Source organism: Acanthaster planci, linkage group LG02 (assembly GCF_054643075.1).
Source record: "Acanthaster planci isolate LZ-2023a linkage group LG02, COTS_SCS, whole genome shotgun sequence".
Taxonomy (NCBI): Eukaryota; Metazoa; Echinodermata; class Asteroidea; order Valvatida; family Acanthasteridae; genus Acanthaster; species Acanthaster planci.
The window spans coordinates 4,615,875-4,639,110 of NC_141778.1; the positions used below are offsets into that span (position 1 = coordinate 4,615,875).

The 23,236-nt window shown below is 41.7% G+C and overlaps 1 protein-coding gene across 1 annotated transcript in view; it reads right to left on the reverse strand.

Moving 5' to 3' along the window:
• The window catches only part of LOC110975366 (uncharacterized), a 78,113-nt gene extending 65,312 nt beyond the window's left edge, over positions 1-12,801 (reverse strand). Inside the window, exons 1-2 of the mRNA XM_022227811.2 lie at positions 11,755-12,801; positions 5,675-5,794 (exon numbers count right to left, since the gene is read on the reverse strand). Of these exons, the coding sequence (XP_022083503.2) occupies positions 5,675-5,794; positions 11,755-11,851 (217 nt within the window). The 5' untranslated portion in view covers positions 11,852-12,801. The remainder of the gene's footprint in view (positions 1-5,674; positions 5,795-11,754) is intronic.
• Positions 12,802-23,236: the final 10,435 nt, after the last annotated feature.

Sequence of the window (23,236 nt, forward strand, 5' to 3'; positions counted from 1 at the left end):
TGACTGTTCTTCATTCTTTTAAAGCTTATAGGAAGCTGAAAAAAATTCACACATCCTGAACGAGTGAAAGTGCATATATGATATGCACAACTGTCTAGTTTAGGGGCAGTCTTTTTTGCTCATGTTGACAGAGAGTGAATAAGATTGTTTCAAAGATTACAATATAAATCTACTGCATGACGAAGTAATAATATGTGCTCACAGTCCATGCACAATCCCTCATATTGTGATGTAGCGAAAGTACGACGAGCCAAAGCACGATGTCATTTAAGGCTTGACAGTTGTGTCTCCATAGCTCTGTGTACAAATATAACCACGCTTTTATACATTTTGGCACTGCGTCCCGCTTTGTACCTGTTCAGCAACTTCTATGGACAATAGAAATGGCCAATATTTTTATGCTTTAATTTTGTTAACAGGTGAATTTGAAAGACGAGATTTTATTCGTTTTGTTATGCTCTTTTGAAAAAGAGTGCCGTGTGTGACAAAAGCAAATCAGCGCCCTCTAATATTATTGATGAAATAATTTTATTAAGAATAAAAGAATTACCACGTTCTTGTCGTTTCCAGTAAAAAGAAGTATTTAGATGTTTGTATTGTTGTAATACAGAGTAATATGTTATAAAACGAGTTGAGTTGAATGTGTACTGCATGCTTCTTTTACTCAACACATCCTTTATCTCCCGTTCATTTTTAGATGGTGTTCGAATACATCATCAGTTACTCCAAGCGACCATGGGCAAATTAAGAACCAAATTATCGAGCGGGCACTTGTTTTGGGGGGGACAAATTGTTTACGTGTACCTTTGTGGTCTTTCTTATCCGTGAGGCTAAATTCTGGGCATTTTACAAGCTTGAAGAACTTAAGGAAAATCGATAAATAATCTCCAAATGTTCCTTTGTTCACATTTCAAAACCAACAAAAATCACGGGGGGTGGAATAGTCCCCCTTGCTTCACTTGAAAATGAGCCAAGTTTGCTCGACTCAGCCTTCTAGACCGAATGACTCGACTCGAGTTACTTCTTCAAAGTAAATCGACTCACAAAAATCAATGACTCTCTTATAATAAGGCTTCTGGTTTTATTTGGGCGGGATATCTTTGAATCTGAAACAGCAACGGATAAAACAAAGCACAAGTGTACAGAATATTAACTAGCTCACTGACTCCAGTCCTGCTCCCGTCAACTTGTTGGTGTGGCCGAAAATTGACTTTTAATCTAATAGCAACATGCATCATTCACTGGGGAGACCACTCTGCCAGTGCTGATTTCCCAAAGGCCTCTCAGTGAAAATGGAGATATCTCGGGCGGCCAACAGTCACAAACCCAGCTGGGTTCTCAAGACTTGCCAAGGAAAGCCGCATCCAGACTCATATTCGAACTTTCAGCTCTCCGGAGCTTCTAGACAAGCCCACGGGAATTAGGTCACATAACAAGCTATCGCCTTTACCTGAGCAAATAGGGATTTGCGGTGCGAAGTAATCCGTCAGAATGATTGCTCTGCGTGTCGTTTTTTCTTAGATCAAACCCGTCACCAACACCAAACAGCAATCCGAGAAGCTTAACACACCCTGGGCCTTTTCAGTAAACATTACAGTGGGCTTACAGCCATGTTTCCCAAACTTGATATTCGCGTAGATTGGAACAATCAAAAATCCTCTTTTAGTTTTAATTTTGTTTTCATGTTCGATTATTTACATGAATACACGCCTTGATAACGTACACACACGGCACACGATTCTCGGCCCGTACATTTCGCCTGGGTATAAAACGCTATTTACAAATAGTCCTCACGTTCAGTTTCGGTTGTCAGTAAAGCAACAAAAGAAAGTGCTAGAAAAATTCATCCGTAACCTCATCAGAGGAATATTAACAGCACACTTACACTCAAAAGATCCAAACACGGCTCGAGCTTGACGTGTTCTCCTTACAAAAACAACTACGGTGCTATATCAAGTAAGATATGGCTATACAGAGTGTAACAAAAAACTTTCTCTACCAATAGAATCTTCTACAACCCAACCCACTACTTCTTTGGCCTCAGTTCAAAAATGACTCCATAATTACTTATTATTATAAAAATCCAGATTTTGACCAAACGTTTCTGTCTTTCAATTAAGAATACACTCCAAATTCAGCTTCATGAAAGATGTCTCCCGAACGCCAATCACCTTCGTGGAGTTATTTTCAAAGGGCAACGTTTTCACCCAACAAAGTGTAGGCAAAACCCACGAACACCTGATTATATCTAATCGTTTCTCCTAACAAGTGGAACAGTACTTTCAAAGACAATTCCCTTGGAAATGCTGTCCTATTTTCTCAATTAAGCAGTCGGTCTTTCTTTCTGATACGGTCAAGACAGGAAATCACGACATAGCAAAAGGAAAAAAAAAGAAAGAAAAAAACATGGAAAATAAATCTTAACGTTTTGTTCTTAGCGTCAATCTCTGACATTTGGCAAATTCACCCTTCTATCTGCAATTTGTTTAATCTGATTTCATGGATCAATTTGCAAAGGTTTGAAAGCAATTTATTTTAGAAAACAAACGTAAGCTTCCGGAGCCAGGCAGTGCCGCAGATGACACGAGACTTGGAGCCAAGTCCGCTCAACTGTACCCAGGGAGCAGTATGCCCCCATCTCTCTCTGTCAGCGTTTGGCAGAATACAATCAGTAGACCTAAAGTGCCATCACTGGGGACGAGGGAGCTGCACCTAGTGCTCCGCAACCCTCCTCCCAGGCTCATGTTAATTTCATCTGGTTAAGCCCCTGAGACTTTATTCGGTGCCCGTCGACACGGTAACGATTCTATCGGGAGGGAAGTCACGCGCCACCCCTCCCACAAGCAAAATTACCGTCGGTGCTGAGCTCGCCTTGGGCTCGGCAGGCTGTCAACATACCCGCCTTGCGGGCACGGCGTGCACGGTACGTGTTCACATCGAACCGTTCTGGTGAGCCTTTTCCTCTGTCAGACTAGCCTTCTAGTCATGATTGATACCAGTTGCTCCTGAAAAGTAGAGGAAGGACGCGGGTGTGCCAAGTCCAGCTTTACTGAGGGCCTTTTAGATAAAAATTAGCAATGGCGCTTCAAAAGTGCCACCTTCTCCATCCATGCATCGACCGGGAGTTTAACAGTACACACGCACCCAAACCTACATGTTTGCCTCCACCACTTTCACTGCATAGAGCAGGGGAAGCTTGTTTCCCAGATTCACCTGATGTTGCGGCCTTGCCTGCTGCCTCGAGGCAAATTAGCAACTTGTAGCAAGCTATCTGAGAACCGCAGTATGGAACGATTCCATCCACAGTATAGACCGCGCATAGCTTGCCGGACAGCGCAAATAGACTTGTCTTTGCAGGTCCTTTGTGTAGGCTCCACAAGTATCACCACCCAAAATCTAAGGAAAGCTGTTCACGAAATATACATAAAAACTCACAAGGGCTATCTTCGCATAAAACTCGCAGGGTCGTCGCTGAAATTCTAAAAATACCACAGCATATACCCACACACGGCAACAAATATGCTTTATTAATTTTTTCAACACTGCATAGTGATCACTGTATTTTATTAACCTCTTGAAAAGAACTCTGGGATGACCTTCGGAACTAGCGCCCATCTCCAAGCAATAGAAAGAGCGAAATCCCCGCTACATAATAGAAGAAATCCGTCATTGTTGTCTAATCGGACCTTTAACTCTGTTTTTCACCCACTAAAATGACACAAGGTTCAGGCCTGAGTATACCAGAGTTGCGCTGAGCCAAATCATTCCCGAGATTATGATTAAGAACAGGACAAATTCGATGTATGATAAATGAGGAACGATTACCCGCTAAGGGCATCGACAGATTGACTGATCGATTTTTGAAAACATGATCCTATTGGTTCGGATCACTTCTGGACCTCCTGGTGGGCCAGCGAGTTTTTTTCCATGACATGACATTTCTATGACTCATCGTCTATTTTTATCATCTTATTTCATCCTGTTGTGCCATAATTTCATAGAAACGGTCAATGTGTTCCCAAATTTCTGACCCTATGCTATTCCATATTCCTATTCATCCTTAGGTCAACTTGTACCAGCCTTTCTGACGGTTTCCTCATTCGTATTCATCCTTTAGTCAACTTGTACCATATTAACTCATTCCAATATTCATATCAATATGATCATAATTATTATGCTTATGCATATTCATGTGACCTTTTCCTATTTCTAGGGCAAAGGTCAAACTGTACCAGACTGAACCTCCCCCCCCCACTACTCGTGTAGCACGTACCGGTACTACGTGAGATGGCGCAGAACGCGCAATGAGCCACTAGCGAGGGACATTAAATCAGCGTGTCAGGTGCTTTGATTTCCAGAGACCTTGCCTGTCTGAAATATCGCCTTGGCTTCATAATGCCTGGTTTCTATTTCGACGCAAGAAACGCAGAGAGCAACGCAATCAAGACGCAAACTGAAACGCAGACATAAGGAAACATGTCAAACGAAGGTATCGCCGACAACGCCAATCAGCCCGCGAACGCTCAGCAAACTTTAGCCAGGTTGAACTTTGCCGACCGTCTGCAACGAGTCGCAGAGTAGGCCTATACGAACATGCACGGTTGCATGACAGGCGTACAACAATGTTCCTCTAGCTCACTTAGTACCAGTCATTTTGTCCATTTTGTCCTAATTACTAGCATGGGCAGCGGCAATCGTCAACAAAATAGTTGACCATTAACAATTTACATCAAACTGGAGTATCAGTTAGGCTTAAAGATGCAACATTGCCACCTAAAAAAGGCATTTGTTTCGCAAATTTTCCGAATTTCGGGCGCCATTTTGTTTAACTGTGGGTTGGAATCACGTCGATCGCGCATCGTCTCTTCCGCGACTGTCTGCATCTTGACGTCTTGTAGACCGTCTGCGTTACAAACGACCATATGGAAACCAGGCTTTACCCCAAAATCCATAAGAGTATCTCCAAGCGCACTGCATATCTTATTGTACCAATTGACGTGCGCCGTGTTGGCATTATATGGTGTACGTATTTCCTGTACTAGATTCCGTTCTATCGCCGTCCTAGCAATATAATTATAACACGTTACGTGCCACATAGACCGTTATCTCCCGTGACATCTTTTGAAACCACATGAGCGTTATTTCTTACTAAGCAGACAAAAGGTGATTTCCATAAAGCACAAACGTTACTATCGCAGCGAACTTTCACTCTTAATCAAACAGTGTATTTTTTAAGTAATTTGTACCCCAATCAAAGTTCCATGATGGGTTGCTCTTTGTTAATCTTAATTTCAAAGTTAGAATTGATTGGTGTTGTATGGTAATGTTAAAGAGAGGGAGCACGTATTGTTGAGCTCACAGAGACGACTTCCTATCAAAAATTGGTGCGAGCTCACTGCTAATACGTATAGTATCTTACCTTGGTAAAAAAAAACCAAAGGTTCACTCGTGGCCATAATGAGGATACTTATTACGAAACCCTTGGACCAACTTGATTGCAACTAAGGTTGTTCAATAAGGTTGGCTGTCAATAAACTCAATTTCAATTAAGTCTTCTTAGGGATAGCGGATGAGTTAAGGCGGGCGGATTCCCACCAGCTGCAGATGAAGAGCACTTCGAGGGAATGCAGGAAAAATAGACAAGGCTCTAGGCAAGGGATGGGACGCCACTTACGGCAGAATGCTTCGTCGTCTGCTAGGCGTCCACAGTCCGGCAGCCCGTCACACACCCGCTCAAGCCTGATCCATCGACCGTCCTCAACGCACAAGTAGCCGGTTTCCATGGTGACGTTCCCTGTAAGTGGATCAAAAAACAAAACTCAGACTTCCGTTTCTGGTCATTTGCTGTGGACTGGTGTTATTTTGTTTTAATAATTACAGGCGTATAATAAGGTTTTTTTCTTATTTCAGGTTCCAGTTTATTTTTACATACCCTATTGGAACCCCTGAGGGCATATATAGAACACACATGTATTATTGTCCTCATTAGTTTTGCTGTAGTTGTCGGGATCAAGGGGTTTCGATTTCGGAACAGCTAGAAGACCTGCCCTGCACCTGATGTCAGCGGGAATACTAGCGATCTCTGGAGCATGTGCGTATAGGGGAAGTTTGGATGGTTTGAAAATGATGTTTTGACACTAGTTCTTACGGAGCTCTTGAAGTGCCGTCGGACTTGTTAAGATAACGGCAATCCCATCAGGGTTATGATATACCTTACAGGCAAAATATCGACCTGCAGGGGTGATTTACCGCAGGATGATGAATTTATTGAAATAAATTGTTGAATAGACTTGCAGTGTTTTTACTTGAAACTTGGCTGTAGAATCTATGCCTTCAGACTTGATTAGACATGAGCAAATCTGAGTTTACACTATCAAGTTTTGTTGATATAGTAGTAGAAAAATCTAGACGTGTCTCTGACTTTCCATGATAATAAATAAGAAAAATGTACATTGTATCTTTGACTTTGAATAATATATACGCGTATCTTTGACTTCACGTGATAGAGAAGTACACAAGAAAAAGGCAGATGCATCTTTGAGTTCCCATGTTCAAACCATCCACTGTCTGTTTTCATTATATTGGAATGATTCGTTAAACTAGGGAAACCCCTTGAGCAAAGTGGATTTCGAGCTAAAAATTGGGAGAGGGGCCGAACGTCTCTTGACGCTTGAGAGTGTTGTGCTCCTTTCCCTACAAATTCAATCACCAGTTTAAGAGGGGATGTAGAAGATTAAGTGAAGTAAGTCAAGTTAATACTTCCAGAAGTAAACCTCTCTCCTTTCAGGTTTCGGCAAACGAAACTTCCTTAACAAAGGGCAAAGTAGGGGTTTTTCTGGGAGTTCATGCACTGAGCACGCATATTTCGTTCCATCGCTAGATAATAAGTTTGTTGACAGGATTTGGACCAATATTCTTCGTTCTATCTCTCTAAATGAGGCTTTTGAATTAGTGAAAAACTTTTCACGCATTGACAATGTATGAATGCCTCCTGGCCATGGTAAGTCTGAGCTTCTTAACGGTAGGTTTTTGTCACATAGCTCACTGACAATGAAGTGACTGTCTCAAAGCCACCGCACTTCATTCATGGTTGGCCTTCGAACGTAATGTGTTGTGCTATCTTGTATACAGATCATAAGCCCAAAGGGTCTCGTCTTTTTGTCTTTGCGAAATGAAGAAATTATATTTAGCTTTATCCCCTGACTTGGAATTCCCACAACGTGGAAGCCACTTTTGGACCCGGTCCTAACAGTGGGGTTTAAATTATTAAGGGGGGGGGCTTCTCGTGGATCTGCTAATTCACGATAAAAAGATACCTCATTTAATTTTTAATGTTGCCATCGGAAAATCTATAGTTTCTTCCGTTGTTTATGTAGCACAGTTTTTATTGGATATGTACTGAATGAAGGAGCTTACTCGAGCAGAAAAAAGAATCAGTTCTAAATTCTTCCTGCAAAAAAAAATCCGCCCCGATGACGTCGCTATTTCGAAACTTAAAACAATGAGTTGAGTTGCGAAAGAAGTGCTTATGGTCAATATTTGTAAATGTGTTGCAAAAATTGTCCAATTTTTAAAATGAATTTCCTTTTATATGTCTTTGGAGGAACAGTACATAAAGAGATGAAATTGTCATCACTTGTTTTGTTCTTGGCATAACAGGCCACCATGGCAATACCCGTTCTCACGCATAACACTTCCCAGTTCAGGTCCATAAGTTGTCATTCCACATGGATCTCCCGGAGATTTATTGCCCCCAAAATTTCATCCGTGTCAGCCTCTCGCGTGAATCCTGATGACGCCATTGTGACGCCAGGATTCGGCCAGAATCTTCGGATGATGGTCTACAAATCTTCCAAGTTTGAACGGATAGCACGTCATCCAATGGGATTTGTGCAAAACAAACGGACAAACCCAAAAGGCAGTTTTTATTCCGAGTAAAAGCCTGTTTACTCAGTAAACCCTCCAGAGGGTGTTGAGAGCGCACCACGATTCATTGATTTCTGACAACGATTTACTCTGTGGGGTTCGCTCTTACGGTTTGTGAATTGCACGAATCAGCTAGGGCCTGTTGCTTCCCCGGTTTCAAAGTAAAGTGCACGCAAGCAAGCGAGCAAATGGATGAGCACGAAGGGGAGTAAGCAAGCAGGAACTGACTCATAGCTCTTTGCTCAAGACACACTCATGAATATAAAACATTAACTTCCTGGGAGTGGAACAAGGGAGGAAAATTACATCTTTTTAACCTCAAGGAAGAATCACAAATTCACTTCAGTTGAGAATTACTGAGATGTATTCGTTAAAGGTTAGCCACTTTGGTGAGAGATGCCCAATTTTGTGTCCCGTGTCCGGACATCATCGTTTTGAATTTCAAGTTGAATTTAAGACCTTTTAGTCTCAAAATCGCTATCTTATCGCCTTTTTGAGGTTACTAGGGCATCATTTAAAGCTATGGGTTGAAACACGACTGGCAACAATTCTGAAAAGCTTAATTGAGAAAAGTCAAGGTGCATTAGGCCAATTATTTGGCTCTCTTGCTATGCTCAATTAGTTTCCATGGCAACCTTGAACATCCTCTGAAAATATGTATTCATGAACACCCAATGTGTCAAGCTTGGTTAACATCATTCAGGTTTGGTCGGGTTGAAGGATTGTCCCCTTCAAACAAATATGCTAAATGCAAGTGAATGTAAGTTGAATGAGATACCACTTAGAAGCCTACTGAGAGACTACTTCCCTGATTTTGTTTAACATCTTCCTTCCTGTTTAGGGGCACGACTTGTACCAAGGACTGTCAGTTGTCGAGATTCGTTGGAGCTTTACCAAGCCCACGGACTAATATGAGTACATCATAGCGGCGGTGATCACAGTTGAAACATATTTGCAGATTAAGTTGAGTCCTAAAGATTATCCCCTGATTTATTTTTAAAGAAACAGAACCTATGAGCTTATCTAAGATTCAAGAGAATTACTGGACAGGCAGGAAAACGGACGATGCAGGGTCTGAGCACGGCAAACGTAAGCTGATCATGTCCTTTATTTGATAAACGGTAATGGCTATGTAGGTCGAAAACTTTGTTCCTTTTTTTCATTTCGTGTAACTTGCGCCCAAAGTGGTTGTTCAGAACAATGCATGTTGAGCACCATGTTATTTATTTTTAATTCGAATGTAATATATTTTTGTACGGTTCGACCTACCTAACTTACTCTAAGCCAAAAAAGACATGAGAACCAGAAAGGACGTCCTTACGGAGTGTCATGGTCTGTAGTCATCTTGGTGGGGCTTATCTGACTTTACTGCGCCTAGCGGTAATGATACTCGCGCCTGGCTCAGCTTAATGACGGAAGCTCTGTCAAACAGATAGCGCAAACGTGTCAGTCCAGAGCTATGTATAGAGGCGTGTGGCAACACTGAAGCGTTCATGACTGGGTAGTGGGCAAACAGGGTAAATTCAGTAAATCGTCAAGAGCAATGAGGTCAGATTTATCAGCCTGTGATTTGTCATTGTGTCAACTGAGGGGAAGGGGTGCTGCCACCAACGTTCAGATGTATCTCATTTCCTTCGCGCAAACGAAGCATGCACGCATCGCGGTAACACAACCCCGCAATATGCCGTACTGACAAACGGCTATGCCCGCAAATACAAATTCACTGAAGCATGGAGCCACACGTCGCAGGTGACATTATGCACTAGAGTGTGATCCTAAACGGCACTGTGGAGAATTGTGGTGCAGAAAGAAGACATTTTGTTTTATTATGTATTTATGCAGAGTGTACCCTGAAATTGTGAACTACAGCCAGTAGTCCGCCAGAAGTCCAACTCGGCCCATGTCATTGAACTGGCAGTTGTTTGGAGAACAAACAAAATCACACTTACGGTAAATCGCCAGAAAATAAACTAACCTCAATTGTCATGACACAGGGGGAGGTAGTTTAGCTGATAAACGAAGCCTCTGGCTGAACCCGTAACTAGTACAGCGTCATGAGCGAGGTCCGGAGCGCAGACCTACTCTCGTCGAGCCGTGAACCAAAAATACACTGTACATTGACGTTCTACGGGCAAGCAGGGCCAGAATGCGAAACGTAAATTTAAAAGAGCATTTCGTGTACTGCACAGTGCACACCTTAGGGTAAATTCTCAGCTGGACCGAAGGTTACATACTGGCCTGACCATAACAAAATGTACAGAATATTGTGAACAACTGGCACCGCAGTCTTCCATGAGACAACGGATCACTTGCTCATAGGCAGATCTAGATTGGAGAATAAACCAGCCAGCAACTTTCTTTCAGCGAGCAGATTCAGATTCTACAACAGGAAAGCCTCACTGTAGTGAACCGTGTCTTCCCTTTATGATGTCACAGCAACAGCCCCTCGGTAGTGTCCATACGTTGAAGAGGAGTGTACATTTAAATAGAAAGTGTATCTAAGAAAACGTTTTGCCGCTCCCCTTTCGAGCTAGATAAATAGGCCTAATACCGGTAACACGGGGAACTGAGTCCGTAACAAGAATGATAAAAGCCGCCACACCAAGCACTGCTATACCGAACACTCGGGTATACCGAACATTCCCCTTGGCTCCCATGTTTACCGCACGAAACACTGAACGTTTGCTTTAAACAAAAACAAATACTTTTGGACTAATGATAATGAATCAAGAGTTTAGGAAAATCGTACTCGAGAAGGAACTCCGGCCACTACGCGCGAAGGTAAGAATATTCCCCACGGAGTAAAAATCATCCAAACAGAAAGTACATTGGCAGATATGATTTCCGGTTATTACATGCAATTACTGTGTTTTTTCAGGTCTGTAGGCAGGGGCCTGAGCAACAGAAGTTAAAAATGCTCGCTGGAATCGTTCCATGGCGTATCCAGGTTTGGGGTGGGGGACGGATAATTCTTCCAGCCAGTCTTTCTTTCATCGGTGAAGGAATCCCCGCCTCCACCCATAGGAAACTGGTGATGTCGTTACTATAGTGTTGGCGCTTCCAATTCTTAAATACCAGTTTTCGGGTTGTTGATTGTTTAATTTGTTCTTATTTCCGAAGCCACATTATGTTGATAGCACTGAAGCCTTGGGAGGCACGTGCACGTTTTTGGATATGGTATTCTGACTCGTTTGCCCTCACACGGCTTGGAATTATTATAGTAATATAATAACAATATTTGTATTGTGCAGTTATTCTACGTATAGGCTCCCTAATTATACTCAGCCACGTATCACGAAAGCCCTTACCAACGGCTGAGACTCAGTGTTCAGTGTTATAGGAAAGATGAAAAGAGATGTTTTTTAACGAAGGTTTGAATACATCAACAGATTTTGCATTTCTTGCGTGAGAAACGTTATTTCAAAGCCTGGGATCAGCACAAACAGGTGAAAATCATCTCGGAGACGTTTGTTATCACGGAATTAAAGTTGGGAAAGCATCCGGTTGGATTTGGGGGCAGTTTGATTTTTAAAACACTTGAAATTTAATATCATTACAAACGCATGGACAATGAATTTAACCGTAGTGTTCCTAAGCCGAGGTTTTCACAAACAATGAATTCAATAACGGGTTAAAATAAAATAAAATAACAGAGAGTTTTCAATTGGTATTGAGTCTGTAGACGTAAGTATACATTTCTTCACATCATTTAACACATTTTATTATCCTCGAGTTTTTGTGAAAATAGCTTTGCGTTTCTATTCCTGTCTATGGACTTCAGGGGTGGACATGATGGCAAATTTCAATCAAGAGCACATTAAAACTTACCGTTGCACTCGGTTACTCCTACCCCCGGTGTTCTGGCCGAAGTTACGGTCAGCATAAGGCATACCATCATGCCCCAATCGACAGTCCAGAAAACCATGGCGATGATGCCGTCGGGGACTAGCTCAGCAGCTCTCCAAACCTTCAGAAGATACTTGGTGGTTCCTGCATTGTCAAAGCTGGTGGCGCGTAAAGTTTAACGTGATGTTAAAGGATCGATGTACCACTCTGCCGACGAGGAATCCTATTCAATCCTGTCCTTGCAGTTACACAGCCGTGTGCTTTCCTCTTGATGGCTTATCTACCCAAGATTTGTGCTTTTCCATTATACCGATCTTATGCTGATGTGTTAAGGTGCAGCCTGGGTACACAATGATTTATCTCCACCATCTGGTTAGATGTCTTGCCGGTTGAGCTGGCAGTATTCCTCGTAGTCTGACGGGGACATTGCTTCCGTCTGTAGCACTGAATGCTTCTACACCAGCCTTACTGTACTAAACTCTTCGGACACCTCCAAGCATCTCACCCGTGCATTCTGTGGTGGATCGCAACATGCAAGTGGATTGTTTGTCGCTGCTGTGACAGAGATTATTACTGAGGGTGGCGCTACGTACTGCCATAACAGGGGCTTTTACAACGGCAGTCTTTCACAGTGCAGGGGATTAATGTCTGCGTCTCTACCGACTATCTCCCAACTGGAAGCGTCATGCCACACTCAAATATAGCTTTCTTTTTCAAAAACTGAGGAAACCTGCGAAATTGTACCGGTCAGAGCTGCATCAGGCATCAGCGTCAGGACATAAGCCAACCAAGCTTGCACTGTACTTGTATATGTGACCGCGTAGCCTACAATCGACAGACGTGGCCCTTCTGAACACAAAGGTGAAGGAAGAAAGTTCACTTCAGATTAACAGAAAGCACAGACGGAGAATTGCCAGTTGTTGGTTTAACCCCTCCTTCCTCCATGGTTTAACTGTTTTTGATCAGAATGCGCATGCGTTTCGCGAAAAACAAAAACACACACACCCCCTCACACCCACCCCCGCACAAACTCACAAAACAAAACAAAAAACACCGATCACCGACACTGAAAGGGCATGGCATCGTGCAGAACCATATGTGCAGGCCGTCGGCGCCTTTAGACCATGCACCACGGGCAATTTGCATGCTGAGCACGGGCAGTAGATAGTTGGAGGATTATGAGCGTGCGCGCCCCGTATTATGGCTTCCAATATAAACTGTGCAGGTGCACATTATTCATGGATTTCAAACGCATGTACAGGCGTGTCATACATAGTGTGGACCTCTGCACAAAAGAAGTCCACATAATGCAGGGTACGCCAGTGGCGTGGTGCGGACTTGTACAAGTCTACACAATGTTTCCCCCTCTTTGAAAACAGTTTCAGAGGCATTTTGGGGTCAAGGTTTTCAGTGGCAAAATGAAGAGGAACAGGCCAGGAAATCAACATCAAAAATCCAGCTCGAAGGAGCTATCCTACTAGTTGGAGGAAAAGGAGCATTTACCTTAACCACAGGAGAACAAAAGGAATGTCCACACTTCATACATTTCACATAAACAAATGTGAAAGTGCTTGTAAAATTTACCTGTTGCAAGTTCCTTCAGGTCCCGGTATCAGTCCTCATATGGATGTTCATAAACATCGGATCGTATTCTTCCAGAATGCTTATCTCCACCCGATGAAACGATGTCAATGTTGCAGTCGAACCCATCCCAGGTCCTTATGTGTTATCGGAAATAAATCAAATTCGATGAGCAAACTAACCAAGCTTAAAACAATTACGAAGCCGTAAGAGGTCTTGGGAATTGTCATGGGTCCAGATCAGAACACTAGTATGAAAACGGCGAAAACTAAAGGTAAAGCGTAAAATGTAAGACTTTTAAGAGTAACGGAGCCCGAATTGGTGATTGCTCTGAACCCCTTATTACAGTATCTGCACGCGGGAAGCGTGATTCTGTATACTCCTTTCTACCTTGGGGGTTGCATCTCTCTGAACCTTCCTCAAGAAAACAGTTTTTGATCAAACTCACATGTCTCATTCACATAACAGAACCCGACATGTTAATTTTAATCTGAAACCATTGAATCATTATTAAATAGTGGATCAGTGTAAACTCACAAGCTTACCAACTGGACAGAGTGAATGGTGCCCTTTTCTTGTGTTCATGCTGTGAAAATTCATTAACCTTTGGCAGCCTTGTTTTAATTTTGACCCCGTCTGTGAAAGTTTTCCGTAATGATTGTCTCTTAACACGTTTTGACGGTTGTTTAAGCCGTGTTTTAAGCCAGAAATTGTTAGGAAGAGTCCTGCTATAGAGGCGAATGACAGATTCTATTCTTGATATTTGTAATTGCATAAAAGAGAACTGTTTAGATTTTGTCATTTAGTTTTTCCATGAAGTTCTCATGTAGGCCGAAACAGACATGCGCATAGATTCACTTGTAAACAGACATAGGCATACATCTTGTCCAAGTGATACAACAAGGTGTTGAATTAAACAGTTTATCGGTAGATATCTCACCCAGATTCATGAACAGATTAACAATATTAAATTGGTTTGGATGCTCAGATAATTTGCAGACTAGCATAAATTTACGAGATTTACATGTAGGAAATTTAGGGAAGCAATTTAACAATGACTGTTCAGGTTGAAAATAGAGACATGACTCACAGACGATTTTAGGGGCAGACATACTACACTATCATAAACAGGAAACCAGCAGATATTATAGAACCTAATTTTTACTTGTTTTATTTTATTACAGATGGGATAGACAAAATTATAGAGTACCACCCGTTTGTAGAATTAAAGCAGAAACAGCAGAGTACAGGCTATCCGGTTTGCAGGATTTCTTCCCTGGTAACCGTATTGGTTGTGCTTTTAACGGTCCATAGGCCTACATTGTGATCAAGGAAAATAGGTGAATACACTATATTAGGGGTGCGTTTTGGTGGTCAAAATCAATAACTTGAGTGTACACGTCATTTATGAGAGAGATATTCTTTGGTAAATTTTAACTTGAGTATATAAGAACTCCATGTAATGGCTTCGTGCTAGGATCCTCAAAAACAATTAACCAAAGAGAAACAGCCGAACCAGTTCTTGGTTATGACACAGCGTGGAACTTGGGAAAGGAAGATTCACGGGAGGCGAACATCAGGTTTCGTTCACTTCGGGTCGCTGATGCAGTTTGCCACAGTAAGCATATTGAAATGACAATCTCGGAAGAGCTGTATGAGATTGTTAACTGACGAGGCCAAGGGTATAGCTATGTACAGAATATAGTCCGGAGTTATCCTGCATCTATCTGTCAGTAAGCTAGCCTTGCGGAGATTAATCCGGTACACGCAATTTTCAGTGATGTATGAAAATGTTTTTAATTCGATAACTTATGAAGAAGTATCGATGCCAAAAAAGTCTTGAAGAGCAAACAGAAACTTACCACTATAAGATCATTTGTTGTCAGTTACAACTTGAAAAAATGGGTTCATCGTAGACTGCTTAAAGTTTGCCCAGAACCGCTTTTGAAGAAAAGGCTAATTTTGAGAAAATTGAGCCATTTTCTTTAAAAAAGATATAAACGGCACAAATAGCGTATGCGACTGCTGATTTCATATCTAGATGTAACGGGACATCTTTGGGTTTTTCTGAACACATAAGCGGTGTGTGTGTCACGTGGTTTCCCAGTGTAATAATGTCCTGGTCCTTCTGGCACTAAAAATATCAATTCATTGCCTGCCTGCAGAAACAGGCAATAGTCTTGTTTATTGCTTCTTAAAGTGGTCGGATGTCGTTTTGTTGAGGACAATTGGAAGTAAGGCGTATCCAGGATTGTAGTCTATAGGGAGAGGGGGAAAAATAGGGACTTTTTCAATAATTGCACAGATTTTTTTCATCCGTTAACGAACACTCCCACCCCCAGGAAGACGCCAACATCGTTCTGAAATGTTGTTGCTATCATTTCTTAAACAAAGTTAATTTAAAGAAGGGTACCGGTAATTGATGCCCGGATGGCAAGCTTCCCCTGCTTTCCCCGGGGAAGGGATTACATTTACCGCTTCCCCTGATTGGCTCTTGAAGGTATGCTTTCGAATTGAGACACCGAGTTCTTCCCCTGGACTACTGGTAGTCCTCTCTGATTGGCATTTTGATCAGTTCCTTGATGGATGAAGAACACCGGGGCAGAAGTTTTTCCGCCAGTCTCAGGAACAAAAGCAAGGGAATAGCCTTTCCCGGACGTTTTGGGCACGTACCACATCGTCCCATCTAAGACTGAATACGTTTTGTCCCTTTGTCTGGTCGTCGACTCCGTGAAATTAACCCATCTGGACTTGTGACTAAATGTATTCCTTGGGCTCGTTAACAGAGATTTGCAGTTAAATAATTTATCGGAACCAATAAATTCTTGGCACTGAGAAATCGTCGTAGCTCTGAGATATGTTATCAGACAAGTGCCCACTTTGTTGGTATTTGTTGAATAAATTTGATTTCTACAACTGAAATCTTTTTCCCTTCATGTATAAAGAGTCTGCATCTTAGCTTTGACAGAAAAAGGAACCATTTTAATGAACAGTTAGCGCTATATTCTGGTCAAATGCGGGCAACGAGAAAATTGCAATTAAGGCAAACGAGCATTGGAATAGGGTAAAAACTCATTATAACCGCGAGATTCTATTTGCAATTCTGTGACGGTCTCCTGGTACAATAAATCATTTGCTTTTTCATCTTTTCCATTTGGCTGCTCTCGGGAGTTAACCCATCAATTTGTCATTAAGTCTGGATCGTATCTCCTGCCGCAGCACAAGGTTTCATCGTTATGGAGTTGACCGATGTTGGTTTTTGTTATGTGGGGCTCTAACATTGGAAGTCAACACACGGTCCAAGGTAACTCACGATACTGTAACATAAATAGGTTTTAAATGAACAGGTTAAGACGTTTCTATGCGTCGTCAGTTTGTACAATTGTAGATATGAATTGCTACGGCTGACACTAGCTTAAACGGTAGTGTGGCGGTACAGCAGGCCCGAACGAATACAAACGCGTGTCATTCCTCGTCAAGCATTTCTGACCTGAACTGTAGCGATGGTGCGTTACATTTGACACAAAGCCTATACTTTAATGATCAAAAGCTAGAGAGAGGTAGGCGCCATTTGGAATTATACTGGCAGTGGGCCTACTAACCAACCATCATAGAAAAGCGGTTCTAACCGACAGTATTTATGTAGTTCGTGCCTGGAAAAGGCAGATGAGTATTTCTCTATTCAGTGCACCATTCGATTTCATAGCTATTTTAGAGGGCATAAACTCTGTGAGCTTTTACAATATGGTTACAGGTATTAATCCACCTGCCGTTCATGAGCCCAGAGATTCGTTGAAACAAAAGAATTCATTTTAGGGGACGTGTCATCTGTTGGAACTGCACCACACACACAAAAAAGCAAAAAACATACTTTGCAACAACAGAAATTAAATCAAGGATATAAAGTCATAATCTGTTTGGGGCACTGGAGAGTGCTTTCATTTTATAAAATTCAGGCGAACGTTACATTTATGGTAAAACTGTTTGCCATTTGTGAATGACTAATAAGTAACATTTGTACATGGAACACAATTGAGGAAAAAAATCTCATGGGTACGAACCATTGTTTCCTTTCAAACTTCTCTTTTCTGACATGTCCTCTGACAGCACCGACCTTTGAACTTTTTCATTTATGCAGCAGTTATATCCGTACCTAGATGACTATGCTTATTAATAGCTTACTAATAGCTTAGTGCTTATTAATAATATACGTTGGGTAAGGGCAAAACCTGTTATATATAATTAACATCTCCCCAACGCAAAAATACATCTTGAAAATAGATGACTATGCTCATGTCTTTTTTCCATTTTTTCTGTCACTATTGAGGGCGCTCTTTTCATTTTACGGTGACCGCGAATGGAATCACAGATTGCATAGTGCACAGTCCACTGATTCAAGCCCCATTGAAAACAATGTAAAATCAGCACTGTTCAGGGCCCAATAACATGCACACCAACATCCCTGAGATTTCTGAAACACAAATGAAATTCTTGTCTGGTCACTAATCTTTCAATTTCTTTTCAATTTTTTGTGGGTTAATTAACCAATTACATTATAATTATTCCCACAAAACAAAATCACCCCCCCAAAAAAGTGATTTTTCCGAAGTCTGATTGCAACTATTTTTCAAGTGGCAACCCTCAACTTTCTCGGGCACTTAGGACCATTTTTCAGCCATTTTTAGCCATTCTGCTCTCATATGAAAGCTCAAAGGCCCAGGGAGTTTATCCTGGCAAGGATTTACACAATCTCACCATTTTGGGGGCCAAACAATCTCCTTTTTCAAAAGATACTGTGGGGGCACGTTTAACGCTAATGAGCTGGCCAGAAATTCTCACTTGAATTGGTGGTCTGCACCCCTATACAACGCATGCGTGCGCAAAGGTCGGTGGGTAAAATTGTGGTAAACAAAAAAACAGCTGATTTCTGTTCGTCACACGTAAAGTTGCCGGCGCGCCTAGTTTGAAATAAAAATGTAACGCCAGGAAAATCGGCCTCTTTTCAACTTTAAAACTACGAACCTCCTCTATATAGAACCTGAAAGTTGACCCATGATGGCGCGCTTCCGGAACACTTGGACAGGAAAAATAACGTGCAAAGATTTCAGAATTTGTAATATTTTTTCGTTCAGTTACTTCTATCAAAATCCGACTCGGAAAAGGGGCTTTGGAAAATATTTGCTAGTATATCAATTTATAGAAACTAAAAAATCACCTGACCTAAAAGAGAAGTATCCTGCCAAAAATTGACCCATCACTTCCAAAGCTCTAAAATGCATGAAGAACAGTGCAATGCGCCAGCCCGTACACAGTTGAATGTTTACGGTTTGAAATTTTATGGTAGTCCGAAATAAGAACAGATCAACATATTTTAAACAGTCTTATAATTTATAAGTAGTAAACCTAAAGCAATATTCTACTTAAATTAAGAAAGATTCTAATCTTTTGTCTAACCTTTGCTGACAACAACTGCATGATGTCAACTCAACGGAATCTGGAACCCATCGACTGCAAGTAGGTAAATCTTTGCAAGGATGTACAATTTCGTTCTCACGGAAGCACGGGCAGTGAAAACAAACGTGCATGAACATGGACAAGTAGGTACGATATCGCCGGACGTGAGAGGTCGTTACGAAAATTTGTTTTTACATATCCCAATGTAACTTTTCCTAGATATTACTTGAGGAAGACAAAGGTAAAATTCCAACTTGAGTGTTTCATGGGTTGGTTTCAGTAAGGAATTATTCTTCCAAAAATTATCGAACGTGATAGGACGGCTGAACATAAAATCCCATGGGAGGACCGCGCGAGGGTTACAGAGGTTCGCTGCGTGACCTTTTTCTTTCAGGCTCTATTGAAATAAGCGACGATGATTTGTGTAGTCACATCCGAGGTTTATCTGTAAATATATTAAAGGAATAAATCAGACTAAGACTAACTCAATATTTCCGGAGACAAAAGTGTTCATTTATATCATCAATGGTAACAAATTAAATATTTTACCGTTGATTGTCCGGTTGCAAACGGAAATCGTCTGAGGCTCCTAGCGGCACAAAACCCCACATTCGTGGAAAGGTATTCATCCATAAATATTCGGAAATTATCGAGTTACCTAAGACACCAAACAGTTTTGTGCAGGTATTTAAAAGACAAATGTCACCAAACTCTATTCAGAGGTATTTTGTCCAATTCCGCAAAAATGTGCCCGTTCCGTATATAGCGCCCTCTTTGTGATAAGTCTTGTATTTCCGACACGGACGGCCGGCCATATAGCATGCTACCACGGTCACCGACTGTATGGAAACAGAATTTGTTTCCTTTGCATACGGCTTGGTTGTAAGGTTTTTTTATCAGTTATGATCTCAATGGAAGTCATTTGTTGATGAAATCCTGAAATGACATGAATCTAGACCTGAAAACATATGTCAAATGTTCTAGAAAATACTTTACGAAAAAATTACGAAAATTCACTAAACTTTCCACAGACTTTGTGCGCGACCAACTGTGGAGCTAGGATGCGGCAGTCTTTCCTCCAAATGCACAAACATCATCAATGATATATCTGTGAATCTGGCCATCATTTAGACATTTCAGAACATTTTATATAACATGCCAAGTCATTGTTTAGCTTACCTGTCTTTTTTTTCCTTCAAGACGTAGGACAGGAATTGCTGCAACTGTACTTCTGTGTATACTTATTGTCTATGCATACAATATTGTGTATTTTCAAGACTCACCAAAAACTGAATGGAAATATAAACTGAAATTGGTATTTTGTTTTTCTGGAAAGACTCTTCCGACAGTTTTTTTCTGTCAAAACATACTCAAGAAATGACAGGAAGAAGACACATTGTGTAAACAGATAATGATTTCAGTCTTTAATACAAACCTTGCATGCACTTCAAAACGGTTTACATTTTTAGTTATTTGTTTAATTTACAACTGCAGTCATTTGCAAAAGTTTAAGACCACCTGGAATTTTATTGGTATTTCTGTCACTGGGCCTGCATTACATTGTCTTATTGAATGATTACTTAAAACGTTCTGACGATGCTTCACAACAGCAGTGTAGTGCTATATACTCTTTTTTTTTGCAAAGGCAGATCTTGTATGACATATTGTCTGTAAGGCAGCATGGGTAAAAAAAAAAGCCAGTCTGAGTAATCAAAAATAAAGGAGGGCTTACTAAATACTAGACTGTTAACAGTTCAAATCATGGAAATGTAGCCAAATAGCTGAACCAAAATACTCAAGTTACACATCATGATTGATCGGTTCAAGTTTGGTTTTCTTCAGATTAATCACTTTGTATGGGTGGTCCTAAACTTTTGCAAATGACTGTAGGCTTATATGCATGTCTGCAATACTGTGTGACACCAGCACACTTATACTGTTCTTCAAGTTTGGAATTTAACATAAAGATCTATGATAGGCAAAAATCAACGAAAGACAGCCAGTGGATTGTTGTACATGTACTCCCATGTTTGTAAGCTGCTCAAACATTTATTAATATAGCACTCAACTTTCATCTTATCGCAGCAAATTTTAATTCTAACTTTTCATTATCACCATTTAATTTACCACATTGTGTGTGCATATTGCATACATCTGATCAACTTAGAAAGACAGCTGGTGTAGCAGAACTGAAATTGTCATGATATAAAACAGTTTTGGGCAGATACTGTTTGACATCCCCACCCCCGAAAGAATAAATTAAAACATTATAATAACAAGAAAGACTGGAAAAAGCTATGATATTCACAAGTAGCAATCTGGGCCTCTAGTTTTCTTTTTCAAGAAATTATAGAGTCCATTTTATCTATACAACGCCACGACGCGAAGTTACGACAGCTCCGTCGCATCGTGGCGTCGCCTACTTTCTCATTACTTTTATGCTGGGTTTAATGCACTGGGCCGTGCCGTCGTGGCGTCGCGTCATGCCATCGCGTCGTGCTGTTTCTTGATGCCGTCGCGTCGTGCCGGCTCGTCCGAGTTGCCGTCGTATCGTGCCGTTGTGAGGTTGCGTCTTGCCATCGCGTCGTGTCGTTGCACCGTCGTGTCGTGGTCGTGCCTTACTGTTTCTAAAAATGGCTGGTGATTACTAAAGCCAATAGAGGGCGTATTTCACAAGTCCTGGAAAAAATAATGTGCGTACCTAGGGCACGGACGTATATTAAAAAACCTGGACTTGCAACGCCTTTGTATGAAATAGAAGCCAACCAGCGGCCATTTTACCGAGCCGCATACAAATGCGAGGGTTGGCTCGCTACCATTGACGCCAGGGAGAACAAAGGCGGGCATTGCTGGGCAAGCTTTGTATTCGGCTCGGTAAAATGGCTGCTAGTGGATTCAATGATCTCTATAAGCTGATCAAGGGCATTGCGAGTCCAGATTTTTTATATACGTCCGTGACCTAGGATAGCTCTACACCAAATATGCTCCCATAGAAAACAGTGCAAAATCAGACCGAAATAGCGCCTTCTGTTGACTCTTGCGGTTGGCCTCCGTTTTGGAAATTCAAGATTATGGCCAGAAGATCACTTTTCGTTTCAATTTTATGGGGGTCAGCCACGTGATTTTTCTTTTTGTTTTGTTTTCGTCTTTCCCGGAAGATACCCCAAAAATAGTTGTAAAACTATTCGCTCAGCTCTGAATGTAGCCGCCCGCCTCCATCCAAAATAGGCCCGCAATTTGGGGCTTTTTGTGAAAGAAATATCCCGAACTGGACACTACCAGTCCCAAATGCGGGATTTATAGAAATATTTCTATGATCTCTCCTGATTATGGCATGTCTTATTGTACAAAAAAAAAACCGTGGGATCACAAAATATTCATGAGCTCTCGCGCATCGCAAAAGAAAAAATAAAACAAAACAAAAACAAAATTGGTAGAATGCACGCATAAGGCCTACAAGATGTGATAACGAAAAATGGTATCTGCTGGTATAGAACTTAACTCCGTCTCTATAAGGGCGCCCCCTATTTCCACCAGTAATGAGACGACGGCGAGAGCACGAAGCGACGGCACAACGCGACGGCACGACGTACTCCAAGGGGCGACGGTACGATCCGACTACACGACACAACGGCTGCAGGCCACGACGAAACAGGTAGACGGCACGACGCGACGGCACAACGGGACAGAGCCGAGCGTCGCGTCGTGGCATCACGTCGCGGCGTCGGGGCGACGGGACCACGCGACGCAATTTTGGCGGCTATAGAACACCATACGTCCGACGTACGTACCATGCCCCCAGCTGGCTCAGCTCAGCTAGCTCAAACCACAATTTTACCCACAGTGCTTTGCGTCGTGCCTGTTTTTTGGCTATCTGCGATACGATCCACTGGAAATGCAGTAGTTTTGAGAGAGAGTCTTTGTTAACCAAGCCCGTTTCAAATGTAGAAAGAAATTGCCATTTGGACAACCATTTCCATACGAAAGTGGGCCATTTTTTATTATGTCCTAATTACGCTTCTGTACATCCAAGGATTACCTAAGCAGTAAATGTGAACTGTCAAAACTTTGTACATTTGGAGTCGGGTGTGCCAACTAGTTCTTTCCTCGCCTTCTACCGCTGCGGCCCTGGTTTGATTCCTGGCTTGGTCCACATGTGGCTTAGGTTTCCGTCCCCACCAGATTCCGTGAGTTTTCGCCTGAAATTTCTTCTCTGGGGTTTTCCTCCCACCTCTAAAACTGTAATTTACCGCTTATTGTTTCCTTTCTATAGATGTAGGCAGATGTGGGACATTTTTAATTTATGCCATTCGTTCAACAACGTCTAATGTCTTCATTGTACAGCGCTTTTGAACTTCGTGCTTTACAAATAAATAAAAATATATTATTATTATTTCCAGTTTCAGGATTGTAAACATGCATCTGTATG